Below are 24281 nucleotides of genomic sequence, written 5' to 3'. Positions count from 1 at the left end.
TAAGCTTTTGTGAGCTATAGCTCACTTCAGCAGATGCATTCAGTGGAAAATACAGTGGGGAGATGATTTATATACACAGAGAACATGAAACAATGGGTGTTATCATACACACTGTAAGGAGAGTGATCATTTAAGATGAGCTAGTACCAGGGGGAAGGGGGGAAGAAAACCTTTAGTGGTGATAATCAAGGTGGGCCATTTCCAGCAGTTGACAAGAACGTCTGAGGAAGAGTGTGGGGAGGTGGAAAATAACATGGGGAATTAGTTTTACTTTGTGTAATGACCTATCCACTCCAAGCCTCTATTCAACCCTAAGTTAATTGTATCCAGTTTGCTAAGGCTTGAATAGAGGCTGGGAGTGGATGGATCATTACACAAAGTAAAACTATTTCCCACCCCACACTGTTCCTCAGACATTCTTGTCAACTGCTGGAAATGGCCCACCTTGATTATCACTACTAAAGGTTTTCTTCCCCCACCGGTAATAGCTCATCTTAAGTGATCACTCTCCTTACGGTGTGTATGATAACACCCCTTGTTTCATGTTCTGTGTATATAAATCATCTCCCTCCTGTATTTTCCACTGAATGTATCCGCTGAAGCGAGCTATAGCTCACAAAAGCTTATGCTCAAATAAATTTGCTAGTCTCTAAGGTGCCACAAGTACTCTTTCTTTTTTCATTGAATAGTAGTGTCAGTTGTGGTCATATGTCCCCTACCACTTCATGTTTCCACACAAAGGCATGAAAGGCAGAGTGCCTGCCTTCCTCCTCCACTTTTCTCTCACCACCCATTGCAGTAAAATGGAACCTAGAGTTGTAGACCTGCTAGTGTTTGCTAACCTTTGTTTTTTCACTGATCTCTTTGGAGATTGTCATTAAAACCTACAGTCAAATTAGACTAGGGAGGTTATTTTCCCCTGCTTCTTCTATTGAATGGCTGTTCCAGAACCTCACTCCTCTTCTGATTAGCAACCTTCTGACTTTTTCAGCCTAGAGCTCCAGTTTTAGTCAGCCCTCCTATGCTAGAAGTCAGTAGCAGTCTCAGAACAGGCCTAAGTAGCACCAGAGGAACCTGGCAATCCCTTTCCCCACTGAAAGTCATCTTTGCCAGATGAGGCAGCAGTAGCAGCCCCAACACAGTCATAAGACTGTTTCAGAACATTCCAGACCTTTTAACCCTAGGACATCAATCTGTGATCCAAGAAGAATCCTATAAGTCACTCCAACTCTCTCACTGAGATAACTATAAGGTGCATAGAAAGCTGGCTACATTGTCAGGCTCAACAGGTAGTGATTAATGGCTCCATGTCTACATGGTAGCCGGTATCAAGTGGAGTGTCTCAGGGGTCAGTCCTGGGGCCAGTTTTGTTCAATATCTTCATTAATGATCTGGAGGATGGTGTGGATTGTACCTCAGCAAGTTTGCAGATGACACTAAACTGGGAGAAGTGGTAGATACATTGGAGGGTAGGGATAGGATACAGAGGGACCTAGACAAATTAGAGGATTGGGCCAAAAGAAATCTGATGACATTCAACAAGAACAAGTGCAGAGTCCTGCACTTGGGACAGAAGAATCCCATGCACTGCTACAGACTAGGGCCCAAGCGGCTAGGTAGCAGTTCTGCAGAAAAGTACCTAGGGGTTACAGTGGATGAGAAGCTGGATAGGAGTCAGTGTGCCCTTGCTGCCAAGAAGGCTAACAGCATTTTGAGCTGTATAAGTAGGGGCAGTGCCAGCAGATCGAGGGATGTGATTATTTGACGTTGAGGCCTCATCTGGAGTAGTGTGTCCAGTTTTGGGCCTCACACTACAAGAAAGATGTGGAAAAATTGGAGAGCATCCAGTGGAGGGCAACAAAAATTATTCAGGGACTGGAACACATGACTTTTGAGGAGAGGCTGAGGGAACTGGGATTGTTTAATCTGTGGAAGAGAAGAATGAGGGGAGATTTGATAGCTGCTTTCAGCTACCTGAAAAGGGGTTCAAGAGGATGGATCTAGACTGTTCTCAGTGGTGGTAGATGACAGAACAAGAAGCAATGGTCTCAAGTTGCAGTGGGGGAGGTCTAGGTTTGATATTAGGAAAAACTATTTCACAAGTAGGGTGGTGAAGCACTGGAATGCATTACCTAGGGAGGTGGTGGAATCTCCTTCCGTTGAGGGTTTTACGGTCAGGCTTGACAAAGCCCTGGCTGGGATGATTTAGTTGGGGATTGGTCCTGCTTTGAGCAGGGGGTTGGACTAGATGACCTCCAGAGGTCCCTTCCAACCCTGATACTCTATGATCGTCCCAGCCTAAGTAGAACTATTTACATGCTAACATATTTCTTCTACATCACTACCCCAGAAAGTTAAGAAAAGGCATATATTTAATAGTAAGAAAGTTAAAGGTACAATTCTTTTTAGAAAGTGTCTTACTAACAGCATGAGGTTCTATTTTACTGTATTGAACATACATCTATAACAAGTGGGTTCAGTTTTTTAGTATAGATGATTTTGTAACTGCCAGCGCTGGACATTTGTAATGGGATTTGGCAGTCAAGCAGGGTCACCAGTAATAAAAGGTTCCACACTGCAAGCTATGCTCTCAGAAACAGATGTACCTGTGTTTGGAGACGTAACTGACTGAAATTTAAGTAAGAAGTTCTGTTATTACCCATGTCGATCTAAGAGAGAGAGCAGGATTCATTAGCTCTACAAGGATAACAGGAGTAAAAACTTATTTGCTGCTTATGTAAGCAGACGAAGCCCTGCTTCTGCACAAGGAGCAGCTCTGTGAACTGAGGAGATGCTTCAGTTGCATACAAGTCAGTTTTCAGCCATACATCAAGTTCCTAGCATGGACATGTCTCATTAGCTGTATGGCGCAAATGCAGCTTTAAGTAACCTGTTGGCAAAATTCAACAAGGCTTTAGAAGAGCAGATGAAGGGAAAACACACAGACATTTAAGTATGCAGGAAGTTTATTTCCCACCTTAAAATCTACAGTAGTTCTAGTGACATTAGGTACTTAATAGCAGAAATCTAAAGGTTTATATAGAATTTAAAAAAAAAAATCACAGAGATGAAGTACCACTCAGATCAAAAGGAATGTAATGAGACTGAAGTTCTTTAATATTAGAATTATTGTTATGAAATGAGTTTTAGTGAACCAAAAATGGAATACTAATTTCATAAAAATATACATACATATAAAATTTGTTCCTTGCATTTGAATTACAGAAAAAACCCAAAAGTAGTGCTTCTAGAACTTTCAGGTTTCTCTGAATTACATTTAAAGTATTTATCATTTGATTTGTTAACTTTGCAAATTACACATTTGTATTAAATGAACATTTTTAGCTGACACCTTTCTAAACAGAAGATTTCAGTAACAAATCACTCACTGAATGAAAACCCTCCCCTACCCCCCCCAATAAAGCAGCAGAATATTATATTTTAATAATATTAGAGTGGAACCCACTTATATTTGAGCTATTACTCCTTTTCTTATTTTTAGGGCAAGTTTGTCAGAACTTTATTGGCAAAAAAAAAAAAAAATATCTAACAGTCAACAGCAAGATGAACTGGGTTTAGGCTTCCGGTGAAGATTTATTGTATCTGTCTGAATCAAGTGATCTGTTCTATCTTCAGTAGCAAGAACTCTTCGAACAGCTTCCTCAAAGGCCGCTGCAACATTAGTGGCATCTTTTGCACTAGTCTCAAAATAGGGATGGTTGCCATTGTTCCTGCACCAGTCCTGGGCTTCTTCTGTAGACACTTGCCTTTCATTTATGTCAACTTTGTTACCCAATATCACAAAAGGAAAACATTCAGGCTCTTTGACATCTGCATAGTAAATGAATTCTTTTTTCCAGTTACCCAAGTTTTGGAAGCTTTGAGAGTCATCTACACTGAAAGTTAGAAGGCAACAGTCAGAACCTCTATAGAAAGGAGTCCGTAAGCTCCTGAAACGTTCTTGACCTGCTGTATCCCATATCTGCATTGTAACAAAGTGTCCATCCACTTCCAGATCTTTATTTAAGAACTCCACACCTATCGTGTGGAACAACTGCGTATCAAACTTGTTAGTGACATATCTGTTCATAAGTGAACTCTTCCCGACTCCACCATCACCTAGGAGTATTACTTTAAGGAGCGATGATTTTGTTGCCATTGTTGTTGAAATGGATCCTCCTGATTTCTGAGTCCTGTAACATAAGAGAGACCCTGTTCAGAACGAATATTTTTCCCTTGTGATATAGACAAATTATTTTGTTAAATATTGAATTGTTTACATACTCATGCATTACCCATAAATAAAGTGTTAGGCCCAAGTCACTGAGGATTTCCATTGCTCACTAAACCTTGCATGCAAAAAAGAAAAGAAGAAATTGACTAAATATGTTCATAATTTTTAAAAGTGTCTAAAAGTAGCACGCTTCACACTGGATAAGAACATAAGAACGGCCATACTGGGTCAGACCAATGGTCCATCTAGCCCAGTATCCTGTCTTCCAACAGTGGCCAACACCAGATGCCCCAGAGGGAATGAACAGGTAATCATCAAGTGATCCATCCCCTGTCGCCCATTCCCAGCTTCTGGCAAACAGAGACTAGGGACACCACCCCTGCCCATCCTGGCTAATATCCTTGATGGGTCTATCCTCCATGAACTTATCTAGTTTTTTTATCTCAAATGAGGTTTGTGACAGATGGGGCAATTTCCTGTAATATCCTGGACAAACTTAATTCAATAAAGTTAGTTAAAATATTTGAGGAGCTCATTATATTAGAAATACAAATGGTGTGTGTTATTGTGGGACTGTATGCAACTTGTCTAGGAGACATGACTAATGTAAACTTTGGAAAATGTTATGAATTTCAAAGGACTCTTTTAAACAATGAGCTAAGAAACTGTTGAGTAGCTTCCCTAGGAAATACTTGGGAGGAGGGAAATGCAAATGCCCACCCACCTCTGGACCTGATCTTTGTAGGAGGCTTGCCCTGGGTAGGGGATCTTTGTCTGCAAATTACCTATTCCCAGGATGAAAAGGGCCAACCAGCATAAAGAAGTAACTCAGATTCATGGTGTTCTTGTTCTGAGCAAAAGGAGTTATGAACTTGAAAACACATGTGGGGCTTCAAGGACTGTTCACCTGCCTGAGCCCTTGTTGGACTTGGGGTGATATCCAATAAGTTTATTAGCATGTGTAGGTTCTTTTATTGTTTTGATATCTTTTCTCTGTAATGCTTTTACCTTCAGAATAAATGGGCATGGGCTTGCCACAGGTAACTTAACTGTGACAACTGTATGGTTTACCATCTCTGAGGAGAAAAAAAGGCAGGCCTACTTACACATTCTGACTTTGCTGAGGAATTCACAGTTTAGACAGGGAGCTGTGCAGCTTGAAAATACCCTTCTCAGGAGGGAGAGAGATGCATGTCTACACTCAAGAGAGGTGATGGCTAGTGAGCCAGAAGCCTAAAAGTGGGTATCCTCACTGGACCAGAGAGAGAGATTATAGGTGCCATCGTTCTGAACTTTGACAAGGTTATAAAGTGTTTCTTCTTCAAACTATAGTCTGTGTGGTTGTATGAATTAGCACACTGATTAGTCACTTTAGAGACTGTGTTTGAACTCCTTCTTTCACTTACTGGATATTTTTGAAAATCTTTTCCCAGGAAATAGTCGAAGCCTGTCCACTTTACAAAACCACCAGAGTTAGTCTACAAGACAGGTGTCAGTTTGGTCTAGCTAAAGACCATAATATGCAGTAAGTCATAATTTACATTCATTGAAAACCCTGAGGGGGAAGATAGGGATAAAGCCAGGCATTTGGAGAGTTCCTGCCTTCGTTATTATCTAGCCACTTTTAGTCCCTTGTTTCAGTTAGCACCAAAATTCATTTACCTTACATTAATTTGCCAAAAACAGTGGAAGCTTCCTTATAGCGCAAGAAATATAAAACCAAAATATCTGTTCTGCTCTATTTTATTATTTTAAATTGCAGCAAAATGTGAACCACCAGAAGAACAGTTTTCTTAAATCTTCTCGTTCAATACTTTACCCTCAGTGTTTGCATTTTTTATATAGACTGAAGTTCCCTCCTCTGGGAAATCTGTGCCACTGCATGTGCAGAATTTATGACTTAATGTGAATTTATGTGCAGAAAAATGATTTTGACGGGGAAGCAAAGGCAAGCCACAAAAGCGGTTATGCAACCCTACCCAGCAGTATGTTTTGGTTGCTCAGGGCAGCTGGCGGAGAGGTATATCACTGTGAGGCAGGACTGGGGAAGACCTGGCTGGTGGCTTCTACCATGCGCTGAGGTCAGCTGCTAGTCCTGGCTGGGCAGGACAGGACTCCTTCCCCTGCATAGCATCTGGGGCTGGGTCAGACCTACCCCCTGATTTCTCCCCCAGCTGCAGGAAGCTCTGCAAACTACCCCTTCTCTTCCTCCCCTTCCCTTAACTGCAGGAGGGAGGGATCCCTTTACAGGGAGCTGTTCCCCCATCTGCCCAACTCCTGTGCATCCAGACCCACTCATACCCAGATCCTCCTGCCGAGCCAAACCCCCCGCACTCAGAACCCCTCCTTATGAGCCCCAGTCTCCCTGCACCTGGACCACCCCGACAAGCCACCCACACCCAGATCCCACTCCCACCAAGCCCCAACCAGCTGTACCTGGATCCCCACCCCACTGAGCCCCACTCCCCCTGCATCTGGACCCCTCCCACTGAGCCCCAACCAGCTGCACCTGGACCCCTTGCAGAGTCCCATTACCATTGTACTCAGAACCCCCCAACAATCCTTTATGCATCCAGATCCCCTCCGCACCCGGATCCCTCACTGAGCCTCCCGCACCCAGATTGCCCCACACAGAACCCTCTCAAACCACACCTGAATTCCCCCCCCCCCCACATACACACACTAAGCCTCTGCCTTGTTGAGCTTGCCTACCCATAGGGAGGGGCAGGGCCAAGGGGTGTTTCTGTGGCAGGCCCAGTTCTTGCACTGTGTCAGGGTTGGGTGCAGCCTCACCACTGAGTCCGTGTTTTCGGGGTTGGGGCAGGGAAGAGAGCTGCACAGTGATCTCCCATCTCTGTGCAGCCAGTGGCCTGTGCTCCGCAATACTCTGCTGGAGCCTCCACATTTATTTGACAAATAAAATTTGCCAGATTTTGAAGAACGTTAAAATATTGTGTGCAGAATTTTTATTTTTTTGGCACAGAACACCCTCAGGAGCAGAAGTTCATTAAAAACGGTTATGGGTCTATCTTTTTCTATTTAAGACGGCATTCTCTATGCGAGCCAATTCATCCTGCTTGCAGAATCATCTTCAGCCACAACAGCTGCAAATGTGTGAGCTCTACCAGACCTTATTCTGCCCACTACAAAACCTTGATGGAAACGTTTACAATGTTTGTCTTACACTTCTTGCACTCAACATATTTAACTGGATTCAAAGTATTGAGGCCACATCTACATTCAGAATTTTAGCAAGCTCCTGCGATGTTGGCTCAGCACTGCTGCTAGCAAGAATCGGAAGGCTGGTATAGTTTGGGGACCTGCATGTTTTCCTCAGTGTCATCCAGACTTGTAAAAAAGCTTCCAGAAGTGTTATAATTGTCAATTTAAAAACAAAAGTCACAGAAACATTTCTAACAGCAACCTAAGCTACCTAACCCGAAAGACCACTCCATACTTAAGTTTTAATCCGACACAGCTACAGAACTCAGGTGTGAAAAATTCCCACCTCTGAGCACAATAGCCATGCAAACTCAACCCCCAGCATAGATTCAGCTAAATTAATGGAAGACTGCTTCCATCAACCTAGATACCCGCAAAAATGTAGTGCTTGGGAAGGCTGTGATCCTACAGCAACAGAAAAGCCACTTCCATTGCTGTAGGCTGTATCTACATTATGGGGTTATGCCAGAATACCTACCCCACTATATCTATATGGCTTTAGTCCCCACAGTGTAGACATGGCCTAAAGTTCCTATTCCAATCTACCCAGTATCCCCATAAACGTATGACAATTAGGAAAGGTCAAACTAGTTCAGCAAAATAAGCACCTGTCTAGAAGGTCAGAGTTGGAAAGGCATTGGGATATTCTCCACTCAGTCATTGGAGGTTTTTCCCTTTATATGGCCCACTTGGTCTTCCTTTCTCCCTAAAGTGCAGTATGCAGTGTAGTTGTAGCCATGTAGGTCTCAGGATATTGGAGACACAAGGCAGATGAGGTAATAGAGCTGAAGAAGAGCTCCATTTAGCTCAAAAGCTTTTCTCTCTCACCAACAGAAGTTGGTCCAATAAACAATATTACCTCACCCACTTCATCTCTCTGATGAAGAACAATCTCCCAATTGTTTTAATTACTTGAAAACAGAGCTGCTTTTACAGAATTGAGAGCTGCTATAAACTGGCATACATATCACATGACAATGTGCCAATGTAGAATCAAGGCCTGTACCAGACTCCTGGAATTTCAGGCGTGCTCTGGTTCCTTCCATCTACAGTTCCCACTTTTTTTTAAATGCTCAGTCTTATAGGCCCTATCTACAGTAAGAAATTTTTTAAATGCCCGAAGTTCAGTAAAAACTGGGAGCCTTAATGCAGAAAGGATTTCAAACAAGAGAAAAGAAGGTAGCCACTGCCTATAAAGTTACATAAATAAATGTATTAATCCTTGGACTACACTATTTGAAGGTAAGCAACACTGAAGTGGTGCCCTCCTGGACATATGTACAAGATTAGAGTACATTAATATTTTTAAAATGTCATTTAACAAGAAAATAGTTGCCAATTTTCTTTCACAAACTTTTACATCCTAGTAAATATGCAACCATAGCCATGATCTTGCAAAGATGTTGAGCAATGCATAACTACACAGGAAGCCTATTGAAGTTTAAGAAACTACTCGCATGTGACCAGGGCTGGATTAACGCAGGTGCTCTAGGGGCTGCAGCCCAGAACTTCGGGCTAAGGGAGGCCCCACAAAAATAAATCCATAATTATATACAATTCAGTGGTCACCAAACCATCAATCGATGGCAATCGACTGGTCGATCCTGGAGCCTCTGCCAGTCGATCGCGATCTCCAGGCTGCTAAAAGTCCAGCCACGCAGCAGAGCTCAGGCAGGCTGCCTTCATACTGTGGCCCCATGCCACTCCCGGAAACGGCTGGTTGCTGGCACATTTCTGTGGCCTGTGGTGGGGAGGGAAGGGGAAGGGAGGGGAGGGTAGTTCCGCACACTGCTCCCCACCCCCAGCACCGTCCCTGCAGCTCCTATTGGCCGGGAAATGACCAATGGGAGCTGTAGCGGTGGTGCTTGCAGGCAGTGCACGGAGACACAGCGTCTCCCTCCCGCCAGGGGTGCGCAGAGACATGCCAGCAGCCGGCTGCTTCCAGGAACGGCATGGGGCTATGGCAGGCAGGCAACCTGCCTGAGCCCTGCTGCACTGCCGCCCGGGAGCTGCCTGTGGCAGGGTGGATAAAGATCAATGATTTTTTTGATAAAACGCTTTTTGAGGGAAAAAAACCATCTAAAAATAGTTTTAATTAAGATACATTATAGCTCAAATATATCTCATCATGAAATAGGGATTATAAATTTTAATTCTATAGTAAAAGACAATTATTCATGTAATGTTTAAGAAGAGTTTTGTAATTGAGTTCCAGTAGTTCATGGATTAGGGACCCAATCTTATGGGGTTCCAGGGGCTTCTGTATAGATTATTTAGGTTAAATCTTTCTATCTACCCAATGGGACTCAGTGCTCAGTCTATAAGATACCATCAGAGATGTTTAATTTTGCAGTTCTCAAACTGTGGATTTGTGTCTCCAGAGATAACATGCTTGTTAACCGCAAAAATGTTTTTACAAAAATAAATATATAGAGGTGAGAAATAACAGACCTCAACCTTATTGTCCCTCCACAAATTTGTGTGCACAGAGTCAATCCCTTTCCTCTCTCTAAAAGTGCAAAGTTTCAAAAAGTTCAATAAATAGAAGATTGTTGAGGGTGGAATAGATCGGGACAAGGAGAAGTCATCTGGAGATAAATGTGAGAAGGGAGGGATAAGCAGTAGAATCAAAATCGAAACGGTTAGAGCAGCATATTCCAGAAGTCTTGAGGTCTTTCTGAGTGTAGCCTTCATTGATTTGAGATCTACCATACCATTGTCTCACTAGAAGGGAAAACCTAAAATGGCAGCAGCCTGTAAAAGACACCCAGTTTGGGAATAAGAACCATTCAAGAAATATATATTTGCTGATGAGGTTTTAAAAATAGTCATACCAGTAAACTGGTGGAAGTCACTTAAGCATTTGGATTCAGAGACGGTTGAAGTGAATCTCACTTTTAACAGCAGTAGCTTCTTCTGCCAGTGTAGGAAGAATATTTTCTTCCTTTGGACTAATTCATTTCAAATTGAGAAATTGTTTGGGATCTGAAAAGGCAGAAAAAGCTTTTCTTTTCCAGATTATGAACAAACAGGAAAAGGAAGGTGAAGACGACCGAGTTAGCTGCAGAAGCCAATATTTTAAGTTTCTCATGTTGACCTAGCTGACAGTCGATTTAATTTTTTTTTTAAATATTTCATTTAACTATTTTAGTTAACAACTTTAACAAAAACAAATGTGATTTTAAAAAACTTCAGTATTTAACTAAATTCAAAATTTATATGCTTGTTTTGTTAAAATATTATGTTTGCTGTTGAAGAAAAAAATCCAGAATACATAATGTTATTGTTTTAGTTAAATAAAACAATTAAAATGTCTGTCTGCTGATGTTCTCCTCCTAATACAGCATGGCAAGAAAATCCTCCAAATATTAATAATTAACCTGTTGAATTGGAGATGGTTCACTTGCCAATGACTTCATAAATATCTGCTTCAATTACCTTTGGTAAATGAAATAACCAAATAATCATTCATTTTCTGATATAGCTGAAAAAATAATCTGAAGTTTTCAAAATAAATCACTTAAAAATGTATAGTGTGTACCTTCTAAAAATGAAACCTACATCTATCTGTGAGCTGTGAAGAATACGTATTAAGGTTATAATAACCAACAAGAATGCACTTTTATGAAGTGAGCTGTAACTCACGAAAGCTTATGCTCTAATAAATTTGTTAGTCTCTAAGGTTCCACAAGTACTCCTTTTCTTTTCACTTATGTAGAAATCTATGATTGAATCGAGTCTTCCTGACTAGTGATTTAAATCATGATTTAAATCAATTTGATTTCAATCAAATCCATCCTGGCCTGTGGCAAGCAGCTCCTGGGTGAAGCCTGCACCTCACACCCTCTCCTGTACCCTAACACTCTGCCCCAGCCTGGAGCCCCCTCCTGCACCCAAACACCATCTCACAAAGAAACTAATATAACAGCTGTTCTTAGGTAAGAAATAGGCTATTCTGAATTAACTATATTCCACATGTTTTAAGACTGAACTGTAACCACAGAACAGCTTTATGTTAATTAAAAGGCAAGTTTAGTATAGCGTTAATTGCCTCCATGCCATAATTTGATTATTTTGTTTTAAATTAGGAAAAAGACTTGTATACGGGGCCCCCACAAAATCTAATAGCCCCAGGCCCACAGGAGAGTTAATCTGGCCCTGCACGTGACTTCATGAAAAGTCTCTGTAGGATCATGTCTATGTTTTCTAGTTATAAACCAACTTAGCTACAGCTTGTACCATGGTTCCATATCTCTCTTCCTCCTTTGTTAATTACAAGTTACTCTAAAGCCTAAACTGCTAAAGTAAGATCACATTAGACTAACAAATGCATCAGTGAAAAAAATCTCATTTTCAGATCACTTCACGACACTTTGCTAGTGTCCATATTTATTGCATCTGTGTATAAAAGAGGGAATCAGACACTAAGAAATTTTTTTAAACAGCAGCTAAAAATCATGGTTTTTTAAAGTCATGTTTTTCTTCCTGTTTCATAGCCTTGAATTGCTAAAGTGGATGCTTTGTATTTTTTTCTTTAATTTCCCTGATTTCACAGAGATTTTTCTCTACTAACCTTTCATAACTTAAAACCTCTTTAACATCCTTACTATGAGAACACAAACTTAAAACACAAACTGATAAGCCTTTGCAATATTTACAATCAATGCCACCTTCTGATATACTGGACTTCAAGTCAATTGAGCATTTCAGCTTTAACCAGGCAGTACTCCATCAGGGTTCTCAGCCTGCAGTAAATGGAATTTTTATTTCTAAATCATTCAGGTGTTTAAAGGTTTGTCTACACTTAATCTGAATTAATTTTCAAGGTAGGATGTGAAATTGAAGAGCAATAGCCATTCCTGAGTGTCTTGTTCAGGTTTTGCTTAACCCACTTTTGGATTAACTTAAACTAGAAGGTACTCAATCCATAAACAGTGTTCATAGATGGAGTTATTCCAAAATAATCTCATGTACAGACAATTCTTAAATATAGTTCTAGAAGCCTCAGTTTAGGGGGCTCCTATTTTTGAAATTTTTAGCCTGGGTGGATAAGAACGCTCACAATAACTTTGTTAAATGTACTGAAAGTCTAAAATTAACTTTTCATTGTTAACACTGACACAAGTTTGTTTTGAAGTGACTAAGATTTTATGTCACTAAGGAAAGTTTCATAAAGATACAATTTTAGAACCCGATACTCCAGATGCCTCCCCCATTGATTATTATGTGATTAAAGTTACATAGTTACTTACGTGGTTTTGCAGAATCAGGGTTATAATTTTCAGTATTTTGTTTTTCCACATTCAGTTTTATAAAATTCAAGTAAGATCCTTCTAAGTAGAGGCATTTTTAAAAACCCAGCATCTTAGTTTGTTATAAATTTTAATCTAAAGTCACAATAGCACAAGTTTTCAAATTTCAATTTTTAAAACCCAAATGATTAAAATAATGGGTCTAAATTACTCCCACTCTGTTTAATGTTTTAGTATTTAGATTAGCCAACTGGTATTCTCTTTACCTGTTTTGAACTCTACAGAATTTATATTTTGTTTTCAAACACAGTTAACATCTATGATATATAACTGCATACGCAAAGAAATCAACATATGTCAAGAGAGACTAGCAAGTGAGGTACTATCTTTTATTGGACTAGCTTCTCTTGGTGAAAGACAAGCTTTAAAGCTACACAGAGCTCTGCAGGTCTGTGTAACTTGAAAGCTTGTCTCTTTAACCCACCTTGTGTCTCCAATATCCCGGGACCAATACAGCAATAACAACACTGCAATATTACATCAAAAAGCATTTACCTTGATTGTTCAGTTTAAATCATCATTCAGCATCTGCAAATGAGGAGACATTAATTTGCAACGTGTAACCAATTTGTTTTAGCCAATTTTGCTTTAGAGTAGCTAAGCATAAAATAGTAACTGGTAATATATCAAGAGATTGTATGTGTACATTTACTCTGATAGTTCATATACCATCACCAACACACAGCATACCAATTGGTTTAAGGATGGATGGATAGATATACAAATCAGTTTTTCTAGAACAGTTTTGTGAATACAAGATTCATTGTCATGGCCCTCTCAAAAAGGAAGCCCCAAAACAAGAAAACCTACTATGAAAAGCCATACACAAGAAACAGCAACCCCACTATTACACTTTCATACTCTATCTCAAAACTCTTTTCTTAAGCCTCCCTTCCATCTTTAAAATTAATCTAGAGTAAATAACAGGAATGACATGGAAAAAGATTAGATCATTGAATTCCAAACCCCTCCAGGATAGTCCCCAGAAAAAGGTCATATCGAATACTGAACCTATGCCACATTTGATTTTGACTACAAAACCAAAAAAAGTCATTTACAATGTCCCCCACCCCAAACGCACACAGTTTTGTGACTCACAGAAACTATTTTTTTAGTTATGTCCTCAACCTTCACTAAAATCTTGGGGGAAAACCTTGTCTGTATTTTTAATAAAATGCAACATTTGTAAATACTGCATCTTTAGATTGTGATAAATTTGCAGCTTTTTGCTGTTAAGTGGATGTTTTAATATATACAATACGTACAGTAACTCAGGAGCTTTTCATTTAAAGTTTCTTGGCTTGAACATTTAAACTCACAGTCTTTATATTGAATTAAGGGGTTTACATTTAGTTTGATTTATTTACAAATTTGTCAAACATTTTCATTTACTGGCGGACTGGAGAATGCAACATTGTAGCAAAGACACTATAGAAAATACACAGCATATGCTAAATCCTATAGTTCCCAGGCCCTTTTGTAGTCTGGCTACTGCACTATAGAAGGTAGCTGGGGATTTCTAAAATTTATTAAAAAAAAACAAAACAAAAAACAAATAGGGATCCAGGAAAACCACTAATTACCTTTCCTTTTTAAGTGCAAATGAACTTGAGAAGCAGCCTGACTGCTTTGTAGATACTGAAGCCAGGATGAAAGATATCTAATAAAATTCACTGCTTGAGAAATTCTAGTAGTTGAATATATGAAGCCTAATCCACACTACAAGTAAAAGCGTCTTTGTGACCAGTTTATGACCTTCCTATACTCTTGGTACAAATAATGAGAATTGGTGCCCACTTTTCATCAAATAATGGCTGACAAGTATGCATTTTTGTACAGAATCTAGCATAATAGATCATCAAATCTTGTTTGGGGACTACAGATATGGCTACAATCCAGATATATAAAATTTTTTTCCACACCTACCATGCTGCCTAATCACGTTCATATCAGTGCATTCTAACTGAAAAGGAGAGCCGCTATCCCATACTACCCCTGCAGAGGATAGAATGCAGGGAGAATGTGTATACAGAGTGGTACCATCAGCACATGAAACAATGCACTATGGGATGTCCAACCACACAGCTGATTACATAGGTCCTCCTAATCACATAGCCAGAAAATAAGGCTGCAGGAAGACAGAGTGGATCAATTTAAATCACCGATTTTAATCATTATTTAAAAAGGCAAGCAGAAAACAATTTAAATAGATTTAAATCTTGTTTTCAATTGTACTTTTTAAGGTTTTCTTTCCTAAAGAAAGGTTAATTCTCATTAGCTGGAAACCATTAACACATGTTGATTTGCAACTAAATATATCCTTTACACTAAAACAGGTACTTTTTGATAATCAGGACAGTACACTATTATATAGCTTAATGTAGTTAGATTCTTACTTTTTACAATTTTATGTTAGAAAATGGTGAATGATGCATTTCTTATTTACTAGATTAATTTTTTGCTAATGATCTGTGTCAAGTTCTATTTGGATGGAAATTGGAGTACAATTAAAAGTGTGCAAACACAGGATGTTATTTTTTGTATGAAATTAAACTACCTTAAATGTGCAGGATACACAAGAAAAATATTTATGAAAACATGCTTTGCCCTTAAAACACTGATTTATTAAACAAAGGAAGCGTTATTTGTCGGTAGCTAATTGAACTGATTGTTTCTGGTCATCATGTCTTTCAGATATTAAATCAGTAGTTCTTATTCTCACACCTAGTCTTTATTCATAGATAGTTTGGAAGAAAAACATTCCTGCTTTTTCAATTCCCACTCAATTTCTTAATTCTGAATGAACTAATCAATGAACTGAACTAGTTGAATAAACTGAAGTGGAGAAAAAGATTCTTTCTGCAGACACAGAAGAGACTATTACTTCAAAAGCTGGTTTAGCACATCAATAGGCCCTTGATTCCAGGTGCTTAGTCAGTGACTTCCATAAATTCAATGGTCTGAGATCTTTAAAACCAGCAGTACATATCTGTGGCCTCATATTTAATTATTTTAATAGATTATTGTAAATTTAGGCAATACACAGCTTGTCATTTTAAATAGGTTTATTTTTTTTTAAAGTATTTAAATACTTTTTATTTTATAATTTGTTTAAATCATCCATTCTTATCCTGCAGGAAGACAATTGTGTGCCTTGCTGAACCTCTGTCTGGTGCAAAACACTAACTATAATACTAAGAATAATGTGGTATGTAAAGGCAACTGTGTTTATAGTCCACTATGCCATTAACTGATTACAACTTCAGTTAAAACTTGTAACATGAGCAGAGCCAAAGAAACCACCAAGCTTCACAGGTGTTTGACCAATTTAAACTTGTACTTTCTGAGTAAAAGCAGTAGTAGGAGGTAGGGCTCTAGGGAAAGAACATGGCAGCTTGTGGCCCTCAATCTATGTATTTATTTGCAACAGACTTGTTCAGGGCCTTGAACTAGGGTGAGGGTTATAATTGGAACCACTATTACCGAAGGGAGGGAGATGAGGCCCCAAGTGTGACCCTTTAGTTACATTTTAAAACATTCAAAATACAAGAATAGACTAGAAAAAGTGTCTAACTAGAACAGATCTGAAATTTTCAGATGAAAGAATTTCACTGCGAAATGCTGATTCATGGAACCTGAAATGTTTCATGGAAAAACACTTCAGGTTCAGTAAGTTCTCTCTGAATTGCAGGCAGGGGTTTGATGGAAGCATGCCTGATTCCCAGCTGACTCATGTGAGTATCAGGAGTCTGCAGTCCACAGCAGCCTGACCAGCTGATCTGCTCCATAGTCAGGGACCCCAAGCTTCTAGAGTTCCTGCAGCAGAGCCTGGAAGCCCTGGCTTGATCTGGGGCTTGGCTCTCAGCTCTGCACAAGGGTGCCTGGAAGCCCTGAAAATGGCAACTTGAGCAGGTGTCTCGGGCTTTCCAGGCTCTCTATCATGGAGCTGAGAGCCTGGAATTCCTGAACAACAGCACAGCTGCGGCTCCTGGGGCTCCCTCCTGCCAGAATTGGGAGACTGGGTCAAGCCATGGCTCTCAGGGTCTAGGCTCCCAGCACTGCAGCATGCATCCAGAAGCCCTAAGCATCCAGAAGCCCAACCCATGCTGCAGCTCTCAGGGCTTCCAGACTCCCTGCCACTGAGCTGGACTTGCATGCCAGCAGGCTCCCCAGGTTGCAGGAGTTAAACAGCGCAGGGAGCCAGCTAGCCCAGGAGTTTAGAAGCTCTGGGATCCCAGACCCCCTAGGCCTGGAGCATCCCACATGGCAACAGTTTTAATCTTCTAAATGATTTTTTTTCAGAATCTCCAGGTCACAAGAAATTTCAAAATGTTGACATTTCTCAGGAACCTGAAATTTCAAATTTTGGCCAGCTCTAATTATTATAACTCTTTCCCCTACTATGTTCTCCAACCCTTCTACTATGAACTATTTTTCAAATCGGAAATACTTTGTTAGCCTCCCCAGCCCCCTTTTATTTTGATTTTTAAAAGATACTTATAACCATAAGCCATGATGCTTAAAGCTACAGCTCAACAGCAATAAGCTATCCCAGGAATGCATTCTTGGCTATTGGTACACTAAGGCTTGGTCTACACTACTGGGTTAGGTCGAATTTAGCTGCGTTAGGTCGATTTAAAAATGATTGCATCCACACAACCAACCCCGTTCCGTCGACCTAAGGGGCTCGTAAAATTGACTTTTGTACTCCTCCCCGACAAGTGGAGTAGCGCTAAAATCGACCTTGCTGGGTCTAATTTGAGGTAGTATGGATGCAAATCAACGGTATTGGCCTCCAGGAGCTATCCCAGAGTGCTCCACTGTGACTGCTCTTGACAGCACTTTGAACTCCGATGCACTAGCCAAGTACACAGGAAAAGCTCCAGGAACTTTTGAATTTCATTTCCTGTTTGGTCAGTGTGGCGAACTCAGCAGCACAGGTGACCATGCAGTCCCCCCAGAATCCTAGAGTGTAGAATGTTTCTACAGTCCCCCATCATCTCTGTCCCTGAGGTTATTGCAGATTAAAAAGCGAAAAAAATCGCACTTGCGACGACATGTTTTCCAAGCTCATGCAGTCCTCCCGCACAGCTTAATGCATGCAGGCATTCAGTAGCAGAGGCAAGGAAAGAATTAAGTGAGCACAAAGAGCGGAGGCAGGATGCGATGCTGAGGCTAATGGGGGAGCAAACGGACATGGTGAAGCATCTGTTGGGGAAGCAAACAGACATGATGAAGCATCTGTTGGAGCTGCAGGAAAGCCAACAAGAGCACAGACCCCCACTGCATCCACTGTATAACTGCCTACCCTCCTCCCCATGTTCCATAGCCTCCTCACCCAGACACCCAAGAACGCGGCAGTGGAGGCTCCGGGCACCCAGCCACTCTACTCCAGAGGATGGCCCAACCAACAGAAGGCTGTCATTCAAACAGTTTGATTTTTAGTGTGGTTACAGTAAGTAATGTGGCCTTGTCCTTCCCTCCTTCCCCACCCCACCCAGGCTATCGTGTCCATTATCTCATTTTTTTAAATTAATAAAGAAAGAATGCATGGTTTCAAAACAATAGTTACTTTGTTTCAAAGGGGGGAGGGTGGTTCGCTTACAGGGACTTAAAAATCAACAAAGGGGGCGGGTTTGCATCAAGGAGAAACACACACAACTGTCACGCCGTAGCCTGGCCAGTCATGAAACTGGTTTTCAAAGCCTCTCCGATGTGCAGCGCACCTTGCTGTGCTCTTCTAATCACCCTGGTGTCTGGCTGCTCAAAATTGGACGCCAGGCGATGTGCCTCAACCTTCCACCCTGCCATAAATGTCTCCCCCTTACTCTCACAGATATACGGAGCACACAGCAAGCAGCAATAACAATGGGAATGCTGGTTGCACTGAGGTCTGACCTAGTCACCAAACAGCGCCAGCGAGCTTTTAAACATCCAAAGGAACATTCTACCACCATTCTGCATTTGCTCAGCCTACAGTTGAATTGCTCCTTACTACTGTCCAAGCTTCATGAGCCATGAGAGCAAGGGCACAGTGCTGCCGTCTGGGAGAGCAACCTGAGGCAGAAGCCTCCAGCTCACATGACATGCCAGACAGGACTGAATCTCCATGAGACGAAACTTAAGGAAGAGAATGACCTGGAGTCTCTGGCTCCCATTTGGTGCTCTAAGAGGAGAATAGCCATGTCTGTCCAGGTGTCCCTGATCGACCTCATCGAGGTCTGTCAGGAGCACCCAGGATACATACAACAACTATCAGTCCTACTGCACCATCTGCCGCGAAGGCAAGGAGCTGCTGCTGTATAGCAATGCAGTACCGCATCTGCCAGCAGCACCCAGGAGACGTATGGTGACGGTGAGCTGAGCGGGCTCCATGCTTGCTGTGGTATGGCATCTGCATGGGGGTAACCCAAGAAAAAAGGCGTGAAATGATTGTCTGCCGTTGCTTTCACAGAGGGAGAGAGGGGGGCCTGACAACATGTACCCCAAACCACCCGCAACAATGTTTTTGCCCCATCAGGCATTGGAAGCTTAACCCAGAATTCCAATGGGCAGCGGAGACTGCGGGAACTGTGGGATAGCTACCCACAGTGCACTGCTCTGTAAGTCGATGCTAGCCATGGTAGTGAGGATGCACTACACCGACTTAATGCGCTTAGTGTAGACATACGCAATCAACTATAATAAATCGGTTTCTAAAAATCCACTTCTATAAAAATCTAGTTTCGTAGTATAGACATACCCTAAGAGTACTTTCAGCTTCATGCCTCTCAACCAATACTTTAAAATAAAAGTTGTTACTTTAAACCAATTTAGTTAAAACTTGTGCAGAACACTTTGTCGATACTTAGTGCTTGTCTACACTTAAAAGACATTTAAATCCACACCCTACTTCAATTTTAATTAACTATTCTAGAATGACTCCTTGTGTGGGCACACATTCCAAATTAAGAGTGTCCACACAGTATTGTTCAGGAATAACTATTCCCAAATAGCTCCATGTGTAGGCAAGCCCTTATTTCAATTTAAAACATGCTTATTTCAGTTTCTTATATCAATTAGGAACAGGTTTAAGGTAACAAACAACAGCATCCACACAGATTTTTAACTAACTTGATTTAATTAAACCAGTGCAAGGTAGTTTGCAGACAATGTTATAGGCCCTTGGTCTCAGATTTAATCTACCTCCATCCCTGGGTGCAATTCACTGGTCAGGTTGCCCTTCTGCATTTTTTCCCTGTTGCTTTGCTGCAATGATAGTTCATATCCTCTGCTGGACAGCTTATCATATGTGAGACAGGCTACCTGAGCCTCTCCCATGGCAACTCTATTGCGGTTTCTTCTCTGTCTTGTTCCCTGCTCTCAGCTGATTATGACCTAACTAGCCAGCCCACTCTTTCCTACAGCACTAGCTCTGCTGATTACAATTACTTTTCATGGCCCACCTGGACATCTCCCATTCCATGTGGATGCACAGCTAGCTCCCTACTGGGATGTTTTACCTTCCTCAGCCCTACCATAAAACAGTCTTTTTTCTAGGACAACTCCACCTGACCCCATATTTCCCAGGCTCGAGCTACAGCCATCCATGAGACATGCTACTTGGTACTTCCTTTGCAGTCCACTTCTCAACAGCTGCCTCCACATCACCTGATTCTCTCTGTGCCTGATAATTTCTTGCCCGGGATGTCACTTCCTATTCCTAGTAACTCTGGCTAACACAGTGTTCTCTGTCAGCTAGATCAGCATTTCTCAAATTTAACTGCACTGTGACCCACTTCTGACAACAAAATTACTACACGTCCCTATGCACTGTGTTGCTCTAGAATCAGGGCTGGCCTCAGGAGGTGGCAAGCGGGGCAACTACCCAGGGCCCCACAAAGCTAAGTTGCTCAGGCTTCTGCTTCAACCCCAGACCCCAGTGAGTCTAACATTGTCCCTGGCAACCCCATTAAGATGAATTCACGACCCACTTTGGAGTTGGGATCTACAATTTGAGAACCTCAGTGCTAGATAGCTGCTCTTCATCCTCTCTCCTCCCACTACCACCTGTAGACCAATCCTCATCCTAGTTGACTGAATGGTTTACCCATCAACAAGCCAATGGTAGCTTACTACAGTGTTTAGTTAATGAAATTCTAGAGCAGACAACTTCAGAAAAAATGAAGCATCATAAAACTACTTTTGGTACACTAAACATCCGGTCTCTCTCTAGTGGCAACTAACAGCATTTATGGGATCACCTGACAGATACGAATTACAATAATTGCAGAGTTTGCACTGGTCATGACTGCACATCAGTTGTGAAGAAGAGGGCTCACAGGTCAAAGTGAAAGTTATTTGCTCAACCATACACATACCCTAACCACTTTTAGAACTTATCACAAAACCTACCTATTATCTAAAGTTGTCCCTTAATAAAATAAGTATTTTAAAAAGCAAACCGAACTCCACAGGAACTGGGAAGGATGAAGACCAAATTCTCTGTGAAGCCAACATCGATAATTAAATGTATATCTAGTTTACCTATTATATTGTTAGACGGGTGCTATATACGACTCCTGTGAACAACTCCCTCTCCAGTGCTTACCTCAAAAGCTGCTCATAGGTTTTTTTGAAGCAGCAATTCTATGAAAGTGACATCATTTAAATATGAAACCAAAGTGGATGTTGGCAGATTCAGTACTTGACACTGGATTTTGAACAGCAGCGAAATTGTTATTCGGGTTTTAAGTGTATGCAGAGTCAGAAAGACGACACAAAAAGAAAAAGGAGTACTTGTGGCACCTTAGAGACTAACAAATTTATTTGAGCATAAGCTTTCCTGAGCTACAGCTCACTTCACTGGATGCATTCAGTGGAAAATACAGTGGGGAGATGATTTATATACACAGAGAACATGAAACAATGGGCGTTACCATACGCACAGTAAGGAGAGGTTTCAGAGTCGCAGCCGTGTTAGTAAGCTTTCCTGAGCTACAGCTCATTTCATCTGTAAGTAGAGTGACCACCTAAGATGAGCTATTACCAGCAGGAGTTGGGGCGGGAGGAGAAGGAAAACCTTTTGTAGTGCTAATAAAGGTGGGCCATTTCCAGCAGTTGACAAGAACGTCTGAGGAAGGGAGGAAATAACATGGGGAAATAATTTTACTTTGTGTAATGACCCATGTTGGAAGGATAGGTTCCTGGGTTAGTGGTTCTGTTGTGTGGCGTGTGGTTGCTGGTGAGTATTTGCTTCAGGTTGGAGGCCTGTCTGACACTGCAGTCTTAGATTTGGAAAGTGAGTTTTTAAATGAAAGCTTACAATTCACCAAAAATTGAAGCTGTGTCCCCCAGTCTAGCCAGGGAGCTTCCCGCTTGCCGGTAGCGTATAAGCTACTGGCATTTCCCAACGCGGTAATTACCTACTTAAGATCAGCCTGGTTAGACTTGCCCTTACAGTTATTTGGGGGAAAGTAGCTTTTCAAGCCACAGTTGAGGGACCTTCCTTCTCAGTCAGACTACAGGAATATCCCTTCGAAAGGTGCTAAGAGTCAAGGGAAGCACCTCGCAGAAACCGAGTTAACCTGAGACAGGCTGGTGATTTTAAGCGGCGCTGAGAAAGCGCCCTGGAGGTAAAGGGATCTGTCCCCCAGTCACGCGATCTCTAATCACGCCACATTTCATTACAGCTCAGAAGAAGTTTGATCAGCAGCTTGACGCCCGGTCCCCATCTTGAACTGCTTGTTTCCACAGCCAGCGCCCCCCGGCCCCCCGCAGCGCCCTTCACCCCCGGCCCGGACCCGGAAAAACCGCGCGCGGGGCCACGACGGCCGCGGCCACAAGCCAGACCCGGAAACCCGGGGAGAGCAAGGGAGAGATGCGGGGGGGGCCTCCCAGCCCGGCCCCCCCCCCAGGCAGGCAGCGAACGCGGGCACCGCCCGACAGCCCCGCAGCGCGGGGAGGCAGCGACTGGCGCGGGCACCCCCAGCCCTCAGCGGCCGGGGCCAGGAGCGAACCCCGGGGGGGGGGGGGCTGCCTGCACCTGCCGGGCCGCCCCGAGACCACCTCCCGGCCCCGGCTCGAGACGAGGCTCCGCGCGCTGTTACCTGCCGGGGGAGGCGCCGCTGAGGTCGGCACCGGGGCTGCGTAGCTCCCGCCCCGCCACTGCAGCCACCAGCTGGTAGGGGAGCTAGAAACAACATGGCGGCGGGAGAAGGGGGGGGTGGAGCCTCTAGGTCACGTGACCGAGCCGGCCACCTGGGCGCGGGCGCTGCTGTGGGAGGGGCCCGCGCGCCTCCCCTCTCAGGAAGCTCCGCCCCCAAAGGGCGGTAATGGGTGCCCCCCCCTCCCCCGCATCCCCCGTCACCCGGTGTCGTCACACGTGATTGCCCAGCCCAGGCCCCCTCGGCGGGACTGAGCTCCGCGCCCGGCTGCTTCCCAGCCGTGTCCCGTGGGACGCCCCCGGGAAACGAAGCCCTTGTTCCCCCCTCCCCGCCATGCACAGCGCTCACTACTAGCTCCTCTTCCCCCCCCGCCCCCGCACTAGCCCACCTCCCCCCCCACACACCCCCCCCAGCCCGAGCTCGCCCCCTGCCCAGCCTTGCCCCCCGCCACAGACACCCTTCCCCCCCACGCGCGCGCGCCTTCTCCCCGCCCCCCCCACCGCTCACTCGCGCGCACAGCAGCCCCCGCCCTCTCCCTGCAATTCAGCCTGTCGCTGCAGGGTGCCAGAACTGCCCCGTTTTCCAAGGTCTTGGGCCCTGTTTTTGGAGGCTGCTGCTCCGGCAAGGCTAAGGCCATTGCAGAGCGCAGCAGCGGCGTGGAGCCTCCAGCTCAGTCCATGAGAAGCAGTCAGCCAGGCCCCTGCAGGAGGGGAAGATCCTAGCCTGACTGCCCGCCCACAGAGGGCACGAGCACAGGGGAGGCATCCCCGTCACACTGTCCCGAGTGCTTTACTTTTACAACTGTGTGCCTTTGTACAATGCAGCCCTCGTTGTCTAATGTTGTCGAAGGTAGAGGTGTACCACAGTCAAAGCCTGGACTGATCTCGCATTAGCATCATTGAGGGGTCATGCTCTGGAGAGTGCTGCTGTTAGAAGCCAAACAGGCCAATGGTTTTTGTGTGATACAAATAACAGTCCCTGTCCCAAAGAGATTAGAGTCTCAAACAGGAGTAGCCAACCTTTAGCAAACCATGATTCCAATTTCCCCACCCCAATCCCCTCCGCCCCACACACACACACCCACTTCCTGATTGACTGCAGACTATATACAGGGACATCTACATCGAACACATCACCGGCCACCGACAATACCAGGAGGTGTGAGCCGGTACGACATCGTGCATCAACTATGGGAAAAAGAAAAGGAGTACTTGTGGCACCTTAGAGACTAACAAATTTATTAGAGCATAAGCTTTCGTAAGCTACAGCTCACTTCATCGGATGCATCCGATGAAGTGAGCTGTAGCTCACGAAAGCTTATGCTCTAATAAATTTGTTAGTCTCTAAGGTGCCACAAGTACTCCTTTT

General features: G+C 43.1%; 1 protein-coding gene across 6 annotated transcripts; it reads right to left on the bottom strand.

Moving 5' to 3' along the window:
* Positions 1-2948: 2948 nt before the first annotated feature.
* On the bottom strand, positions 2949-23002 carry RAB9A (RAB9A, member RAS oncogene family). Of its 6 annotated transcripts, none has more exons than XM_043504016.1 (4): positions 22857-23002; positions 13264-13296; positions 12115-12201; positions 2949-4193 (listed from the first exon to the last, which is right to left on the bottom strand). In XM_043504016.1, exon 4 carries the CDS (start codon positions 4157-4159, stop codon positions 3554-3556), a length of 606 nt encoding a protein of 201 aa, XP_043359951.1. In that variant the 5' UTR covers positions 4160-4193; positions 12115-12201; positions 13264-13296; positions 22857-23002; the 3' UTR covers positions 2949-3553. The 6 variants fall into 6 exon arrangements, with proteins under 6 accessions (XP_043359951.1, XP_043359955.1, XP_038236579.1 ...); XM_043504020.1 differs by having other exon boundaries at positions 12127-12201; XM_038380651.2 differs by lacking the exon at positions 12115-12201 and adding an exon at positions 4285-4349.
* Positions 23003-24281: the final 1279 nt, after the last annotated feature.

The sequence above is a fragment of the Dermochelys coriacea genome, chromosome 1 (assembly GCF_009764565.3).
Source record: "Dermochelys coriacea isolate rDerCor1 chromosome 1, rDerCor1.pri.v4, whole genome shotgun sequence".
NCBI classification, from domain to species: Eukaryota; Metazoa; Chordata; order Testudines; family Dermochelyidae; genus Dermochelys; species Dermochelys coriacea.
Note: the sequence above shows the minus strand (reverse complement) of the source record. Positions and strands in the feature narration are given on the sequence as shown.

Bases quoted from the DNA above. Each gene is read 5' to 3' on its own strand.
- RAB9A (XM_038380651.2), bottom strand. From the start codon at position 4,337: ATGGAAATCCTCAGTGACTTGGGCCTAACACTTTATTTATGGGTAATG. The intron at 4,194-4,284 runs GTATGTAAACAA...CTTATGTTACAG, and splicing joins TATTTATGGGTAATGCATGA to GACTCAGAAATCAGGAGGAT.